Raw genomic sequence first — 17,484 nt, 5'->3', positions numbered from 1 at the left:
GCTGCACGACTAAATTGAGGATGTGTTCCATGCATGGCACGTGTCATTTTGCCCTGTTTCAGCGCGCTCAGCAGATTGGCACCGTTGTCGCACATCACTTTACCAACTGTCAAATTGAGCGGGGTTAGCCACTGATCAGCCTGTGACCCCAGAAGGTTCACCCAGTGGGCAGTAAAAGTTATGTACCTTCCCTGCCTGTGTTTGCTAGACCACGTGTCTGTGGTCAGATGTATCTTGGCACTGACACTGTGTGCCAGAGATGCTGTATATTAACTTGCCGCTGAACGTGGCCATATAGTTCAGGGATGCCCTTCTGGGAGAAATATTTCCTTCTGGGGACCTTTTCATTGAGGTGTGCCAGTGGACACAAATTTTCTAAAGGCCTCCATGTCCACCAATTTATATGGCAGTAATTGGAGGACTAGCAGTTCTAACAAGCCAGCGGTCAGCCGTTGGGCAAAAGGATTATCCGGTGTCGTCTATTATTTTTTTTAAAAAATTTTATGCTCGAACATTTGGGCCACGGAAGCTTGCCTTGTGACAGATGAACGTGACGACAGCATGGTGGAAGGTGGAGTGGAGGACAAATGGGAGGAGAGAGGAGAAGAGGCAGGACGTGAAGCGCCGGGAGTGTGGCTTTGTGGGTTCTGACGGTGCCCTGGGAGCACAAGATGTGACCGTGCATGGTGGATGGCTCGCTCCAGATACATTTGCAGTCTGCTTTTTGCCTCCTGTGCACTGCGAGTTCTGCCTGCTCTTTCTTTTTCTCTTTTTCTCTTTCTCTCTTTCTCTCTCTCTCTTTCTCTTTCTCTTTCTCTCTTTCTCTTTCTTTCTTTCTTTCTTTCTTTCTCTTTCTTTCTTTCTCTCTCTTTCTTTCTTTCTCTCTCTTTCTTTCTTTCTTTCTCTTTCTTTCTTTCTCTTTCTTTCTTTCTCTCTCTTTCTTTCTCTCTCTTTCTTTCTTTCTCTCTCTTTCTTTCTCTCTCTTTCTTTCTCTCTCTTTCTTTCTCTCTCTTTCTTTCTCTCTCTTTCTTTCTCTCTCTTTCTTTCTCTCTCTTTCTTTCTCTCTCTTTCTCTTTCTCTCTCTCGACTTCCATCGACACGTCATCATCGTCCCCTTCACCACCACTGACATTAGAGATCTCTGAGTAGGCAGCAACAGCGGGGACGACCCTCCTTTGGCTGATCTGGGTACTGTCGTCAGACCGCTGGGTGGTGGCCATTGCTACCTTCTCTTCCTCATCCGATGCCAAGAATGGCTGTGCATCGGTAAGTTCTGGGAATGGATGGGAGAATAATTCCTCTGACTATAGTGGAGGGGCTATGGTGGTGGTGGTGTCTTTGGGGGTGTACACAGCAGCAAGTGAGGAGGGTGCAGATACAGAGGATGAGGAGGGTGCAGAAGCGGAAGGCTGAATGAGCCACTCAACCAACTCTGGTGTGTCCTTTGACATAATCGCACACACCTTCTCCAACTTCCCACTTAGGCTCCGGCCTGGTGCACCTGCCCGACCCCTACCATCCCTGCGGAATGGCCTGCCTCTTACTCTGCCTGTCATTTTCAAAATGACCCTGTGCCAAAGTGCAGTATTTATGGAAGCTGATATATGGCAGGCCTCAATCAGTTGTTAGTTGAAGCAGGTATATCACCCTCAAGCAGTAATTTTGTGGACGCAGGTATATGGAAAACCTCTATCGCTATTTTGTGGAAGCTGATAGATCGCAGCCCTCAATCATTATTTTCTAGAAGCATGCAAATGCACTATAATATACTTTCTATCGCACCCCTCTATGTATCACACCTATCGATAGCACAAAGTTACCAGTCCTTAAAACGACTTTTGTGGCCCTATTAGCTAGCGTTTGGGTTCCATAAGTTCCTAACAGCCTGTCCCTGCTCCAAAATGCAACCTCTCCCTACACTGGCAAAACACATAATGTAAAATGGCTGCCAGATCGGGTTCTGTTATAGGGTTGTGGATGTGTCCATGTGCTAAAACCTCTCAATTGGCTGTCCTGTCCCACCTGATGGATGTGTCATGGGTCAAAGTTCGGCGTAATGCAAAAGAATATGGCGTGCGCGGACATCGCCATATGTTCGGCGGATCCCGAACGCGCAAAGTTCGCCCCGAACTGACCGCCGGGCGAACCGCAAGGCCATCACTAGTCAGGATGCCAGGACTACATCTCTCCCAACGAAACATACATACTCTGATCATCATGCATGTCAATTTGAATAGAGAGAGGAATATAAGCTGCTGATAAACTTCTGGCATTGATTAACTCATGGGGACACATGATTGAGCATGTCCAAATCCAAAATGTCAGATCCTTTTGATAAATGTTGGCCCAACCATGTCTAATGTGTATGGCCAACTTTAGTCTGTTGTAGTAATTTTGCTGTTATTGTTATTGTTATGATCATCATCGTGTTGGTAATTAGAAGAATAGAGTAAGTTGATAAAAAAAAAAAGGCCAATGTGTTAATTTCATTTTTAAATTTGAGCTACAATGTTCCTTTAATGGATAGTATTATTAAAGAGGTTTATGGGACAGTTCTTCAAAATATGAAGGTCAGTGATGGTCCGGCCCCACTAATCAATGTTTATCCAGACTCCGAGGGCTGTTCATATATATGGTTTTGCCAGATACATGTGCGTGACTAGAGCCATAGCACTTGCTCTGGGGCTCAGAGGTTGAGGGGGCCCAATCAAATGCAAGAACATCGTACACTTTTCACCTTTTTGTAGAGAATAACAATACTGTTGTGTTTTTTTTTACCATAATGTGCGTTTTCTCATATATTGTGCTATTATGCATAGCTTTATTGCTACTTATGCTGCTGTTTTTAATTTTCTTACACTAAGTATTGGGACCCCATCTTATTTTGCTACGGGTCCCTATGAGCTATGGTTACGCCTCTGGCCTGATACCAATTGGTCAGTGTATCTTTTTTATCAAATTTTAAAACCTTTTTAACATGCTGGGCCAATCTCTTGAATGTGTTTCTGTGTTTTAGGTCTCTTTTTTTTTTAACTTTAATTTTTCTTAAACTTTTAGGTTTTCACCGAGTAAAAGTAACAATGATCCAACAGAAATTATATAGCAATTTACATATATATATTTTTTTCTCTTTTAGCCTGCAAGAGGAACCATCAAAGATTTCAATGGATTCAATGCCAATAATGATGCAGAGGCTCTCCGCAAAGCTATGAAGGGATTAGGTAGGTTTATATACCGTACTATATTATATAAAAGTTCTACTGAGCTACATTTACACAAACACCGAACTCTACAGTGATCCAAGTTCAGTTCAGTAGAACCACAGGAAGTTTTAATTTGTAGTGAGTCTTTTTACTAACGTAATTAAACTGGCATAGGCCAAAAAATACTTTGCAGAAAGGTAGACAAAGGAGAAGCTAAATTTTGTTCATTCATCTATCTACAGGTATTGCCTTACATTATAATCCTGCTTGTGATGATAATGAGATGAGTACTGAAAAGTGATCTCTATAGAATAGGACGTGTTAACCTCAGTGGTCTACCCTCCACCATTGATTAACAGCTTTCTCCATAATACTGTGGATATGTAGAAAACTGGCAATCAGTGGTCAGTGTGGGGGGGAACCGTCATGTCATTAATACAGTGGACTCCTCTGGCAGTGCTCACATTTTGCTGCATGGAAAAGATTATACGTTTTCCCAGTCTATGTGGGGGATATGTAAAGAGAATTACCCTCCACCATAAAAATGTGAATATGTGCCAGCAATATACAGGTCCTGTAATATGACACTAGAATTAGACCATCTGTCTCAGGGGATTGTTTCTGGTGCGACAGTAAGGGTCCATTCACACGACCGCAAAATGGGTCCACATCCATCCAATTTTGCGGAATGGGTGCGGACCCATTCATTTTCAATGGGGCTGCAAAAGATGCGGACAGCACACCGTGTGCTGTCCGCATCCGCACTTCCGTTCCACGGCCCCGCCAAAAAATATAGAACGTGTCCTATTCTTGTCCGCAGCCACGGACAAGAAAAAAAATTTCTATCATAGTGTCGTCCATGTGCGGTCCGCAAAACAGTTGCGGACATGTGAATGGACCGTTATTGTAGTGCACATCAGATGACAAGAAGGGAGGTCCTAATCTGCATGTTTGATGCACGTTCTTTACTGATTGCAGATGATCCAATAAAGAATATAACCCCCCAGTGTTAATTTAATAGGTGTGCAGCATATACCACATTAACACATATATGACAAACTGCTGAAATGTCTGTCACTACTTTATGTGGTCCTCATAGATGGCAGCATATCGGGTGTGGCAGTTTCCCTTTATCATAAGAAACAAGCATTTTACATTTTTTTGTTAGGTCCCATAAAGTGTGTGTGTGTTTTTTTTTTTCCGGGACTGTATGAGAGGTCATCACTAAGATTGGTAGGGGTCTGACTCCAGGCACCCGCATCCTTCAGCTATTTGCACTCGAGCTGGAGAACAGCACAACTTTAAGTGAATGGGAGCAGAAATTCGGTAGCATTCATGGCCCTGCAGTTTAGAGGTATACTGTCCTAGAGTGCAATAGCCCGTTCAAACAGCGGATTGGTGGGGCTGCTCGGAGTCAGACCCCCCCACTGATCTGATAATGGTGACCCTACTTAAGGATAGAATCCACAGAGTAACAGTCGCCCCACTGCGTTCGCTGCTGCTGCGCGGTGCACGTGTCCAGGGCTGGCGTCCCGTTAGTGTATGAAGGAAAAAGACGGCACTCGCAGAAGTAGATGAGATGCTTGTATTTTATTGCCACATTGAGGAAGCAAATGTGACTCGTTTCAACTCAACTATCGAGTGTGGCAATAAAATACAAGCATCGCATCTACTTCTGTGAGTGCCGGTCTTTTTCCTTCATACTATTTTAAGGATAGGTCATCAATGTTAGTCCTGGAAAACCCCTTTTTAAATAAGGTTTTCCAGTATAATGTAAATAAAGCTTTATCGCGGTACAATGCAAAGTTTTTTTTTTTTCAACTTTCATATACATTTTCTGTATTAATTTACCATTTCATGGTTCATTTTTTTAACTATTTTTATTTAATTTTTGCAATACTATTACAATTGAACATAAAGGCAGTGTTAAGGCCTCCCATAAACATATAGGCCATGAAGTATACTTTTAAATGGATGCCTCTGATAGGAGCCATACAGTAACCCAAAGGATAACCCATTGGATTTCTTTGCCCAAAAAAATGCTTTTAACGTATTTTTATTTTTTTTTATTTTTTATTTTTTCTGGATGCCAGCCACAGTGCTGATAGTAAATGGAGACCACCTACTCTGACCTAGTCTTACTTACAAAGAATTGCAGTCTGATTACAATGACTCCGATTACTAATATGAGTGCACTTAGATTTGGTTGTAAATTCTGTAAGATTTGGCATATGTGCTTTTGGGAAAATCCTCTGCACTTAGCTTGACAAGGAAGAATGGCATCATTAGATAGGGGGGCATTGCTTAACCTCTTAAGGACATAGGGCGTACAGGTACGCCCTTGTGCCCTGGTACTTAGGGACACAGGGCGTACATGTACGCCCTGTGTATTTTCAATCACCGCCGCGCGGCGGGCGGTGATCGGAACCCCGTGCCTGCTCAAATCATTGAGCAGGCACTTGGGGCAAATGCGCGGGGGGGTCCGGTGACCCCCCCCCCCCCATGTATGCGATCGCAGAAAACCGCAGGTCAATTCAGACCTGCGGTTTTCTGCGTTTCCGGGTTGTTCGGGTCTCTGAAGACCCGATAACCCGGAACAGGATGGTGATGGTGGTGTGATTTCACCCCACCAATCACCATCCAGCGATCCTGAGTGGTGATGGTGACATCACCACTCAGGATCGCTTTCTGATTGGTCTGTGGGCGGTCCGGCGCCAAATTCAAAAGAGGCAGGCGCTCCTCTCCTCCTCCTTTTGTGTTCCGGAGGAGAGAGGAGCTGCCTGCACGTGTGTCCACCATCGCTGCCAGCACCCCCAGGACCCGATCTGTGCCCCCAGGACCCGATCTGTGCCCCAGCACCCCCCATCAGGTACATAGGGACAGCATAGGGAAAGTTTGGTTTAGGCAGGGGAAAAAAAGGGAAAGTTAGTTTCTGAACTTTTCTTACTTTGATTGCATTACCCTAAGTTAGGGTGTCTGGGGTCCACAGCACAGCTGTGTGACCCTAGACCCCCCCAGGGGTGCTGCCATCTTTTTTGGGGTGCATTTATTTATTTTTTTTGTGTACGCTGATTGTGGCCGGCACTTAGTGTCCGGCCACTGTTAGCGCATCGCACACCCCACCGCTGATCAACTTCGGACGGTTGATCAGCGGTTTTGATTTTTTTTTTTCCCCACATTTTTTGCCCTTTTTTTTAGTTAGTTTATTTTTATTTTTTTCTGTTAGTTTTAGGGTGAGTTCGTGAACACCCGTGCCCCCACACACACACACGCACACAAAATAAAGAGTTACACACACGCACATATACACGCAGACACACACTCCCCTATGGCCCGCCGGACGTTCTCGGCCGAGGAGGCATACGCCCAGCTTGCCTCCGACTCCGAGAGTCCCAGTGAGGATGAGGATGACCCCACATTCCTGTTGTCATCCGCATCCTCCTCATCATCTAGCGATGATGATGAGCCCCCAAGGCGGCGGAGACGCCGCCAGGCGGAGCAAGGGGACCGCCATGTTAGGGACCCTGTGGCCCACACTAGTACGAGCAGCTCTGGGGCTCGTACTGGTTTCCCGGCCCACCAGTTAAATCCACCGGAGCCCCCTGCCGGTGAACTTGTCTGGTGTAGCCCAGAGCGATACGAGCCCGTGATTCCTGATTTTGTAGGCCAATCAGGAATCCAGATTTCCACAGTGGGCTACACTGAATATGACTTTTTTTGTCATTTTTTCAGTGACCCACTGGTAAATCTGATGGTAGAGCAGACGAATCTGTACGCCCAACAGTTCGTCGCTCAACACCCGGGCTCCTTTTTGGCCAGGCCCGGTGGCTGGACGCCGGTCAGTGCAGCCGAAATGAGGATATTTTGGGGCCTCGTGCTGCATATGGGCCTGGTCAAAAAACCCAGTGTCAGGCTGTACTGGAGTGGGGACGTCCTATACCAGGCCCCACTTTACAGTACAGCCATGACACGCTCACGGTTTGAGGCCATCCGGAAATGTCTGCATTATTCCGATAATGCAGCATGTCCCCCCGAGGTGATCCTGCCCATGACCGTCTGTATAAGATACGGCCGGTCATCGATCACTTTGGGGCCAAATTCATGGAGGCCTATGTACCTTGAAGGGAGGTCGCGGTTGATGAGTCTCTCATTGCGTTCAAGGGGAGACTCATTTTCCGCCAGTATGTGCCCTCCAAGCGGGCGAGGTATGGCGTGAAGCTATACAAAATTTGTGAGAGTACCTCAGGGTACACTTACAAATTTCGTGTGTACGAGGGGCGAGATTCCCGGATTCAACCCCCAGAATGTCCCCCCACTCTGGGTGTTACCGGGAAACTTGTGTGGGACCTTATGTACCCACTGCTGGATAAGGGTTACCACCTTTACGTGGATAACTTTTATACCAGTATCCCCTTGTTCCAGTCCCTTGCCGCCAGATCCACGTCCGCTTGTGGGAAGCCCTTGTGGGTGCCCTTACCACTGGAAATCTGTTGCTGGTCAGGTATAAGGACAAGAGGGATGTCCTTATGCTGTCCACAATTCATGGTAACGGCATCACCCCTGTCCCTGTGCGAGGTACCGTGGCAACGGTCCTCAAGCCCGATTGTATCGTCGCCTACAATCGGTATATGGGAGGAGTTGATCTCTCTGATCAAGTCCTCAAGCCATATAATGCCATGCGCAAAACCCGGGCGTGGTACAAAAAAGTTGCGGTCTACTTGGTGCAGGTTGCCATGTAGAACTCTTTTGTACTATCCCGAAGCGCTGGCAGTACAGGGACATTCCTCCAGTTCTATGAGGCAGTCCTCAAGGCCCTGATCTTTTCGGACCGGGAAAGAGCAGGCCGGAGTACCTCGGGAACTGTAGGTGCCCGGATCGTCCCTGGCCAACACTTTCCAGGTGTGGTCCCCCATACTGGAAAGAAGGGACGAACCCAAAAAAAGTGCAGAGTGTGTCGCAGGAGGGGGATACGGAAGGACACGACTACTCAGTGCGACACGTGCCCCGATCATCCGGGCCTCTGCATTGACGGTTGCTTCAGGGAGTATCACACTTCCATGGAGTACTAAATTTATATCCCTATTTAGCACTGACATCGGATAAAAAAAAAATGGTTCTCAGACCTGAGACACCCAAAAAAACTAAAATAATTTATTAAAAGTAGACATATTAGGTATCGCCACGTCGGTAATAATCTCCTCTATAAAACTACCCCATGACCAACCCCCCCAGATTAACACTGTCAAGAAAAAAAAAAAAAAAAGGTGCAAATAAAGTTGTTTTTTTTGTCACCTTACATAATAAAAAGTTTAATAGCAAGCGATCATAAAGTCATATAGCCCCCAAAATAGTGCCAATAAAACCGTCCGCTCATCCCGCAAAAAATGAGCCCCCACATGAGATAATTGGATAAAATTTTTTAAAAAAAAGACCCTTAGACTTTAGAGATACCCAAAAAATAATTTGTATCAAAAAAGATAATATAGTCTAAAACCTAAATAATTGTAAAAAAAGTAGACTTATTAGGTATTGCCGCGTCCGTAAGAATCTCCTCTATAAAAATATCCCATTACCTGGATAAGTCAAAGCGTTTTAAAGTTATCAGCACTTAAAGGGACTCTGGTCAGATTTGCAAAAAATGGCCTGGTCCTAAGGTGTAAAAAGGCTGTGTCCTTAAGGGGTTAAGATGCGCCAGTTCGCACCAAAATTGCACCACAATTCTGGTATAAAATTCTAACCCCCCAGATTAACACGGTTAAAAAAAAAAAAAAAAACGGTGCCAAAACCGCTATTTTTGGCACTTTTCCATTTCAATCCGTTTTTTCCGGTAACAAAACAAGGGTTAACAACCAAACAAAACTTAATATTTATTACCCTGATACTGCAGTTTACAGAAACACCACATTTGTGGTAGTAAACTGCTGTATCAGTAAAAGGGAGGCCGCAAAAGGAAAGGACTGACATGGTTTCTGGAAGGCCGATTTTGATGGCCTTTTTTATTGACACCATGTCCCTTTTGAAGCTCCCCTGATGCACTCTAGAGTAAAAACTCCCCAAAACTGACCCCATCTAAGAAACTACACCCCTCAAGGTATTCAAAACTGATTATACAAACTTTATTAACCCTTTAGGTGTTCCTCAACAGTTAATGGCAAATGGAGATGAAATTTCAGAATTTAAATTTTTGGTAACCTTGCCTCACAAAAATGTAATATAGAGCAACCAAAAATCATATTTACCCTAAAAATAGTCCCCAAAAAAATGCCACCTTATCCCGTAGTTTCCAAAATGGGGTCACTTTTAGGGAGTTTCTACTCCAGGGGTGCATCAGAGGGGTTAAAACAGGACACGGTGTAAATAAACCGGTCCATAAAAATCAGCCCTCCAAAAACCAAACGGCGCACCTTTCACTCTACGCCCCGCTGTGTGGCCGTACATTAGTTTACAGCCACATATTGGGTGTTTCTGTAAACGGCAGAGTCAGGGCAATAAAGATACAGTCTTGTTTGGCTGTTAACCCTTGCTTTTGTTAGTGGAAAAAATGGGTTAAAATGGAAAATTAGACAAAAAAAATGAAATTTTCAAATTTCATCCCCATTTGCCAATAACTCTTGTGCAACACCTAAAGGGTTAACGACGTATGTAAAATCAGTTTTGAATACCTTGAGGGGTGTAGTTTCTTAGATGGGGTCATTTTTGGGTGGTTTCTATTATGTAAGCCTCGAAAAAGTGACTTCAGACCTGAACTGGTCCCTAAAAATGTAGTTTTTGTAAATTTCTGAAAAATTTCAAGATTTGCTTCTAAACTTCTAAGCCTTATAACATCCCCAAAAAATAAAATATCATTCCCAAAACAATTCAAACATGAAGTAGACATATGGGGAATGTAAAGTCATCACAATTTTTGGGGGTATTACTATGTATTACAGAAGTAGAGAAACTGAAACTTAGAAATTTGCTAAATTTTTCCAAATTTTTGTTAAATTAGGTATTTTTTGGTGCAAAAAAAAATTATTTTTTGACTTCATTTTACCAGTGTCATGAAGTACAATATGTGACGAAAAAGCAATCTCAGAACGGCCTGGATAAGTCAAAGCGTTTTAAAGTTATCAGCACTTAAAGGAACTCTGGTCAGATTTGCAAAAAATGGCCTGGTCCTAAGGTGTAAAAAGGCTGTGTCCTTAAGGGGTTAAGATGCGCCAGTTCGCACCAAAATTGCACCACAATTCTGGTATAAAATTCTGTGCAAACTAAGCTAACCTGTCACGAGGGTATCAAGAGCCACGTCTGACTCAGTTATACCCGGGGTCAGGAGGTCGCAGCGGGTGGCTGCGCGCTCTATATCTAAAGATCACGTTGTTTCTTAGTGATTGTTTTCTGTGTTTGCCTTGCTATCCTTTTTGTCTCAATCAGGGATCCGTAGCTTCTCCTCCTCAGCTGTTTCTTGTCTGCCACTCCCAACCTCCTTATATTCTCCCCTCACACTTCTCTAGTTGCCAGTTATAGAGCTTCCTGCCTGGACATCTATACTGACCCACTGGAGTTGTGTATCCTGGTTGTCGTTCCAGAGTGCTACCCTCCGGATCCCTGTTGGGCTTCTTGTTGTCTCCTGTTGTCGCCCACCTGGGATTATATGTTGAGTTTGTATTGTCTGTCCTTCCCTTGGTGTTTTCCTTTAGAGCTAGTGGTGCGGACTAGTGTTCCCACCGCCCTGTTCACTATCTAGGGCTCAGCTTAGGGAAAGCCAGGGCTTTAGGCACGTGATCGGCGTACGGGTGAGGAACCCGTCTAGGGACGTCAGGGCAGCCAGGTGCCAGCCGCTAGGTGAGTCAGGGGTCACCACCTTCCCTCTCACTTGGGCAGGGCCTTCCTTGTTCCCTCCCTCTGTGTCACGTATGTGATAGTCACGCCGACCGTGATATAACCAATAGATGGCATAAAGTTAGACAAAAGTATCTATCCCTGCACCAGCCCTTGATAAATCTGGTGTATGTTTAGACAGCCTGTCTAAGCTTACGACTTCTAGAGCATTAATAAATCTGCCCCAATGTACTATTGTAGGTAAGGGTTGTAAGCTTGGAGACACAGCAGATAAAGGGTTTGAGGATTCCTTAGGCCCCTTTCACACGGGTGAGTATTCCGCGCGGGTGCAATGCGGGGGAGATGAACACATTGCATCCGCACTGAATCCTGACCCATTAATTTCAATGGGGCTGTGCACATGAGCAATGTTTTTCATGCATCACTTGTGCGTTGCGTGAAAATCGCAGCATGTTCTATATTCAGCGTTTTTCGCCTATAGAAATGAATGGGGCTGTGTGAAAATCGCATTGCATCCGCAAGCAAGGAGACGAGGGATGTATGATCCAGGACCCCATTTACTTTATTATTTTCCATTTATAACATGGTTATAATGGAGAATAATAGTATTGTTTAATACAAAATGCGAAGTATAATGTCAATTGAGGGTTAAAAAATAATAAAAAAAACCTAACTCGCCTCATCCACTTGATCGCGCAGCCAGGATCCTCCTTCTTTGTTCTCCTTGAAGGACCTGCAAAAGGACCTTCGCTGACCTCATCGTGCTCAGGTGAGCGCGGCGACGTCAGTACAGGTCCTGCTGAATGAAGATAGAAGGTCATAGTGAAGGTCCTTTTGCAGGTCCTTCAAGAAGAACAAAGAAGAGGATCCCGGCTGCGCGATCAAGTGGATGAGGTGAGTTATGTTTTTATTATATTTTTTTTAACCCTCAATTTACATTATACTTAGCACTCTTTAATACAGAATGCTATTATTTTCCATTATAACCATGTTATAATGGAAAATAATAAAATCTACAGAACACCAAACCCAAACTTCAGTGAAGAAGTCCGGGTTCGGGTCTGGGTACCACATTCAGTTTTTTCTCACGAGCGTGCAAAACTCATTGCACTCATGTGGAAAAAAACTGAACAACGGAACACAATTGACTGACTGAAATTGCGTGCATATTCGCATGATTTTCCCTGAACAAATCTGCATCGCATCCAGCCCTCACCCGCGACTCCTGTGTGAAGTGGGCCTTACGGTAGAGACACGCATCACAGCAGAAAACCATGGCTTTGTACCTGCAAAGCCCACATGGACATTGAAAATCGTGTTTTTTTTGGCCATGCTGTGGCTACACCGCAGTTGAATAAGGATGTGTGTCTTACTTTAGGCTGATACACTATGCACAGGTGATGTGACAATAGGATCAGGGCAGGTTTTAGCCTAGGCAATAGATACCTTCAGGGCAGTATTTTTATGTTTAAATTTGACTCCTTTTGGCCTAAAAAAAAATATATATTTGTACTGGTCTTTATTAAAAAATGTCAGCCTTTTTTGTGATGCATGCGGTTAAATATCCATCTATTTGCAGACTGTCCCTCCTAAGTACCATCAGCGGACAGCGCATTTGAAGCCATATCTCTGATCTCCTGACCTCCATAAACACTCATTTAAGCTATATTCCTATCAGTCTGATAAGAGTTTAGCTGTAATTGGTGTTTATGAAGTTCGGGGATCGGAGATAAGACTGCACTTAAGCCGTCAGCTGATGGCACTCAGGAGAGAGAGAGAGAGTCTAAGTCGACTGATCGTTAGCTGCATGTATCACAAAAAAAGCTGAAAAAAAAACTATTAAAAGATTTTTTTAGCCCAAAATGTGTAAAAGGCAATCATTAAAAAAAAATGCCTCAAAGGTGTCCATAGCCTCCTTCAAGGGTAAATTTTGTTGCAGAAATTTCAGAAACTTTCGCATTTCTCTGAATGGAGTTCATTTAAATGTGTCTCAAATGTTTAAATTTTTAGCAACAAGATGAGTTTTTGATTTGATGTCTGGTTATTTCTTCTCGCTTACCTATAGTCAGTTTGTTAAATTTCTGCTTAAGTCAATAGTATAAATGCATTTTATAAGAAAGGTGTCATTCTAATCTTTTAGTAGTTTCTCCCCCCCCCCCCCCCCCCAAAATTTACTGCAATTTCTTAGGAAATGTAAAAAAAAAATGGATAGTCATTTTTTTCTGTTTCCAATAAATTGCAGGTACTGATGAAGACACGATTATGAAGATTCTCACAGCAAGAAGCAATGCTCAGCGTCAGCAAATTGGCGCTTCATTTAAGACCTCTTTTGGCAGGGTAAGATGAGAATTATTATGGTATTATAATGAATAATGTAATAATTAATGTGCCCTGTATATCTGACCCATAGTGCACATTAAGCCATTTTTATCACTATAGTTGTGCCAGTTTTATTCCGGTCACGTTTTTTTGTGTTGACAACAATGCCTTTTTTTTTTTTTTTTTCAAGTTTCACACTGTGCTACTTGCAGGCAACCATTTTCCATAGACAATGTAAAAAAAAGTTCCAGCACTTGTAAATCGTTTCGTAGCTTCGTGTTTATTTTCGGTAACAAATTACAGCATGTGGACGCCACCTTTCACCACTGCACAGTTGACGCGTTTCGAACTATAGCATTCTTAGTCGTAACTGTATGCTCATGTCCGGAGTAATAAGAATAATCCTAAGCTGGCCTTATTAAACTTCACTGTGCCTCTGTTTGCCCAAAAAACAGGTTTTTATAACCTGTCAATCACTCACTTAAAGGGAGTCTGTCACCAGCATTTCACTTTTTTAACCCTTCCCACAGCTCCCTAGCATGCTTACAGTTAATAAAAACGTTACCTCTGGCATCAATCCTGGACTTATAGAACCCTCAAAAACGATCTTTATAAGTATGCAAATAAGGGCTGGCAAGTGCCCAGGGGGTTACTCTCTTAGGTGCCTTGCTTGCTCAGCCTTCTCATTGCGTCCCCCCGCCCCTTCCTACCCTCTGCCCGCCCATCCTTTCCCTCTGACTGCCTTCGTACTAACTTGTTATGCTGCCGATATCCCGCGCCTGCGCACTCATTCCTTTGGCCGGCGCATGCGCAATGCGATGCCCATTCCTTGTACGGCATCACAGTAACTATTGCGCATGCGACGGCTAACGACGCCGATCTTCGTGTCGTTAGCCGCCGCATGCGCAATAGTTACTGTGATGCCGTACAAGGAATGGGCATCGCATTGCGCATGCGCCGGCCAAAGGAATGAGTGCGCAGGCGCGGGATATCGGTAGCATAACAAGTTAGTACGAAGGCAGTCAGAGGGAAAGGATGGGCGGGCAGAGGGTAGGAAGGGGCGGGGGGACGCAATGAGAAGGCTGAGCAAGCAAGGCACCTAAGAGAGTAACGCCGCCCCTGGGCACTTGTGAGCCCACATTTGCATATCTTATAAAGATCGTTTTTGAGGGTTCTATAAGTCCAGGATTGATGCCAGAGGTAACGTTTTTATTAACTGTAAGCATGCTAGGGAGCTGTGGGAAGGGTTAAAAAAGTGAAATGCTGGTGACAGACTCCCTTTAAGGTGCCCAAGGGGAGGTCCGTTAATACAGGGTGCCCGGCCGCACCCCTCGCCGTCTGGTGCCCAGCGCCGCCTTCCTGGTCTTCTGCGCTGCCTTCTACAGCTCAGCGCCGCCTCCGCAATCCTACCCATCCCTCTGCCAGATCCCGCGCCTGCGCACTAGGCTTAGCCTGATGCGCCGCGGACTCCTGGCAGCGGCTTCGTTGAGCGAAGTGCGCATAGAGCCACAGTGAAGTTTAATAAGGCCAGTTTAGGATTATTCTTATTACTCCGGACATTAGCAATATGTTTAGGTTATAGGGGTAAAATCTCATGACAGAATCCCTTTTAAATACAGGGTGGGCCATTTATATGGATAAACCTTAATAAAATGGGAATGGTTGGTGATATTAACTTCCTGTTTGTGGCACATTAGTATATGTGAGGGGGGAAACTTTTCAAGATGGGTGGTGACCATGGCGGCAATTTTGAAGTTGGCCATTTTGAATCCAACTTTTGTTTTTTCAATAGGAAGAGGGTCATGTGACACATCAAACTTTATTGGGAATTTCACAAGAAAAACAATGGTGTGCTTGGTTTTAACATAACTTTATTCTTTCATGAGTTATTTACAAGTTTCTGACCACTTATAAAATGTGTTCAATGTGCTGCCCATTGTGTTGGATTGTCAATGCAACCCTCTTCTCCCACTCTTCACACACTGATAGCAACACTGCAAGAGAAATGCTAGCACAGGCTTCCAGTAGCCGTAGTTTCAGGTGCTGCACATCTCGTATCTTCACAGCATAGACAACTGCCTTCAGATGACTCCAAAGATAAAAGTCTAAGGGGGTCTGATCGGGAGACCTTGGGGGCCATTCAACTGGCCCACGACGACCAATCCACTTTCCAGGAAACTGTTCATCTAGGAATGCTCGGACCTGACACTCATAATGTGGTGGTGGGTGCACCATCTTGCTGGAAAAACTCGGAACGTGCCAGCTTCAGTGCATAAAGAGGGAAACACATCATCATGTAGCAATTTCACATATCCAGTGACCCCCTTAGACTTTTATCTTTGGGGTCATCTGAAGGCAATTGTCTATGCTGTGAAGATACGAGATGTGCAGCACCTGAAACTACGGATACTGGAAGCCTGTGCTAGCATTTCTCCTGCGGTGTTGCTATCAGTGTGTGAAGAGTGGGAGAAGAGGGTTGCATTGACAATCCAACACAATGGGCAGCACATTGAACACATTTTATAAGTGGTCAGAAACTTGTAAATAACTCATGAAAGAATAAAGTTACGTTAAAACCAAGCACACCATTGTTTTTCGTGTGAAATTCCCAATAGGTTTGATGTGTCACATGACCCTCTTCCTATTGAAAAAACAAAAGTTGGATTCAAAATGGCGACTTCAAAATGGCCGCCATGGTCACCACCCATCTTGAAAAGTTTACCCCCTCACATATTCTAATGTGCCACAAACAGGAAGTTAATATCACCAACCATTCCCATTTTATTAAGGTGTATCCATATAAATGGCCCACCCTGTAGATAGATAGATAGATAGATAGATAGATAGATCCACTCCCCAACCACAATGGGAGGGGGAGGGGAACCACCTCCCAGAGGCAGGGCACTCCATAGCTCTGTCATGTGCTACACCTGAAATCTGCATTTAACAGCATAAATGACTTGGAACAACCTACACTTGTACTTGCATATAGTCGCCAGTGCACACAAATTCAACAAGCTATCAGAAAATGTCTTCCTATTTCGTATGAGGACAATATTCTGTATCACACCTTAAAAAACGGATGTAGAATAGTATTAAGGCGACCCAGTACGTTGGCTACTGTTCTTTCTCCTTCACTGTTTACACACACTGCTAATAAATCATCGGGTGACTGGATAAAATACCTAGGTTTTACCAAATGTGGAGGACACCCATGCAAAACGTGGAGATATGCCACACCAACAAGAAATGTTCACAATTCTACACATACGGAAATGTTTCCGATAAAAAGCTATATTAATTGTAATACAATGGGCATTGAACGTACAATGTGTGATGTGATGTGTCTAGGGAGTTCCAGCAGGAAATTTAAAACAAGACTGCTGGAACATGTTAATTACATTACTAACCCCTCAGTGATGGGTACTTCAAATGCGGCCAATTATTTTATAACGGTACATAACCGTGGTTTAACTAGTTTTCGCACCTATGCAATAGAAAAGGTAGTTGTTCCTTTGAGCGGAGGTACCGTAATATGAAAAGGTTTTGCAGCGGGAGGCATATTGGATATTCAGACTGAATACCAGATATCCACAGGGTCTCAATTTGAGGAAAGAACATGCATAAGTGGATATCGGCCATTACTTTGTTTCACTGATGGTTATATGAAGATGTCTTAGTAATTTAGAGGTCTTCTTTTTTTATTGTCAATATTTGTTTGATTTTTATTTATCCCATTCACACTGTGCAGCTTTTTAGGGCAAAAATATTTGAGGCTAGAGTCCTGATCCGGAGCAAGTGCCGGAATAGAAGTAGATTGTGCCCTGTAAATGTGTTGCTGTCCTTTTGTATTATGTATTTTATACTTTGTTTGCTGTGGGACTTATAGACACACATGTATTTTGTTTAGGCCTCATGCACACGACCGTTGTGTGCATCCGTGTCCGTTGTTCCGTTTTCCGTGATTTTCTGCGGACCCATTGACTTTCAATGGGTCCGTTGAAAACTTGGAAAAAGCACCGTTGTTCATCCGCGTCAGTGTTTCCTGTCCATCAAAAAAATATGACCTGTCCTATTTTTTTGACGGACAATGGTTCACGGACCCATTCAAGTCAATGGGTCTGTGAAAAAAACACTGATG

General features: G+C 44.0%; 1 protein-coding gene across 1 annotated transcript in view; it reads left to right on the top strand.

The window, feature by feature from the left end:
* Window positions 1-17,484, top strand: part of ANXA5 (annexin A5) — a 74,255-nt gene that overhangs the window by 25,054 nt on the left and 31,717 nt on the right. The window contains exons 3-4 of the mRNA XM_040418401.1: window positions 3,137-3,221; window positions 13,267-13,361. Of these exons, the coding sequence (XP_040274335.1) occupies window positions 3,137-3,221; window positions 13,267-13,361 (180 nt within the window). The remainder of the gene's footprint in view (window positions 1-3,136; window positions 3,222-13,266; window positions 13,362-17,484) is intronic.

This window comes from Bufo bufo, chromosome 2 (genome assembly GCF_905171765.1).
Source record: "Bufo bufo chromosome 2, aBufBuf1.1, whole genome shotgun sequence".
NCBI classification, from domain to species: domain Eukaryota; kingdom Metazoa; phylum Chordata; class Amphibia; order Anura; family Bufonidae; genus Bufo; species Bufo bufo.
This window is presented reverse-complemented; position numbering and strand designations above follow the sequence as displayed.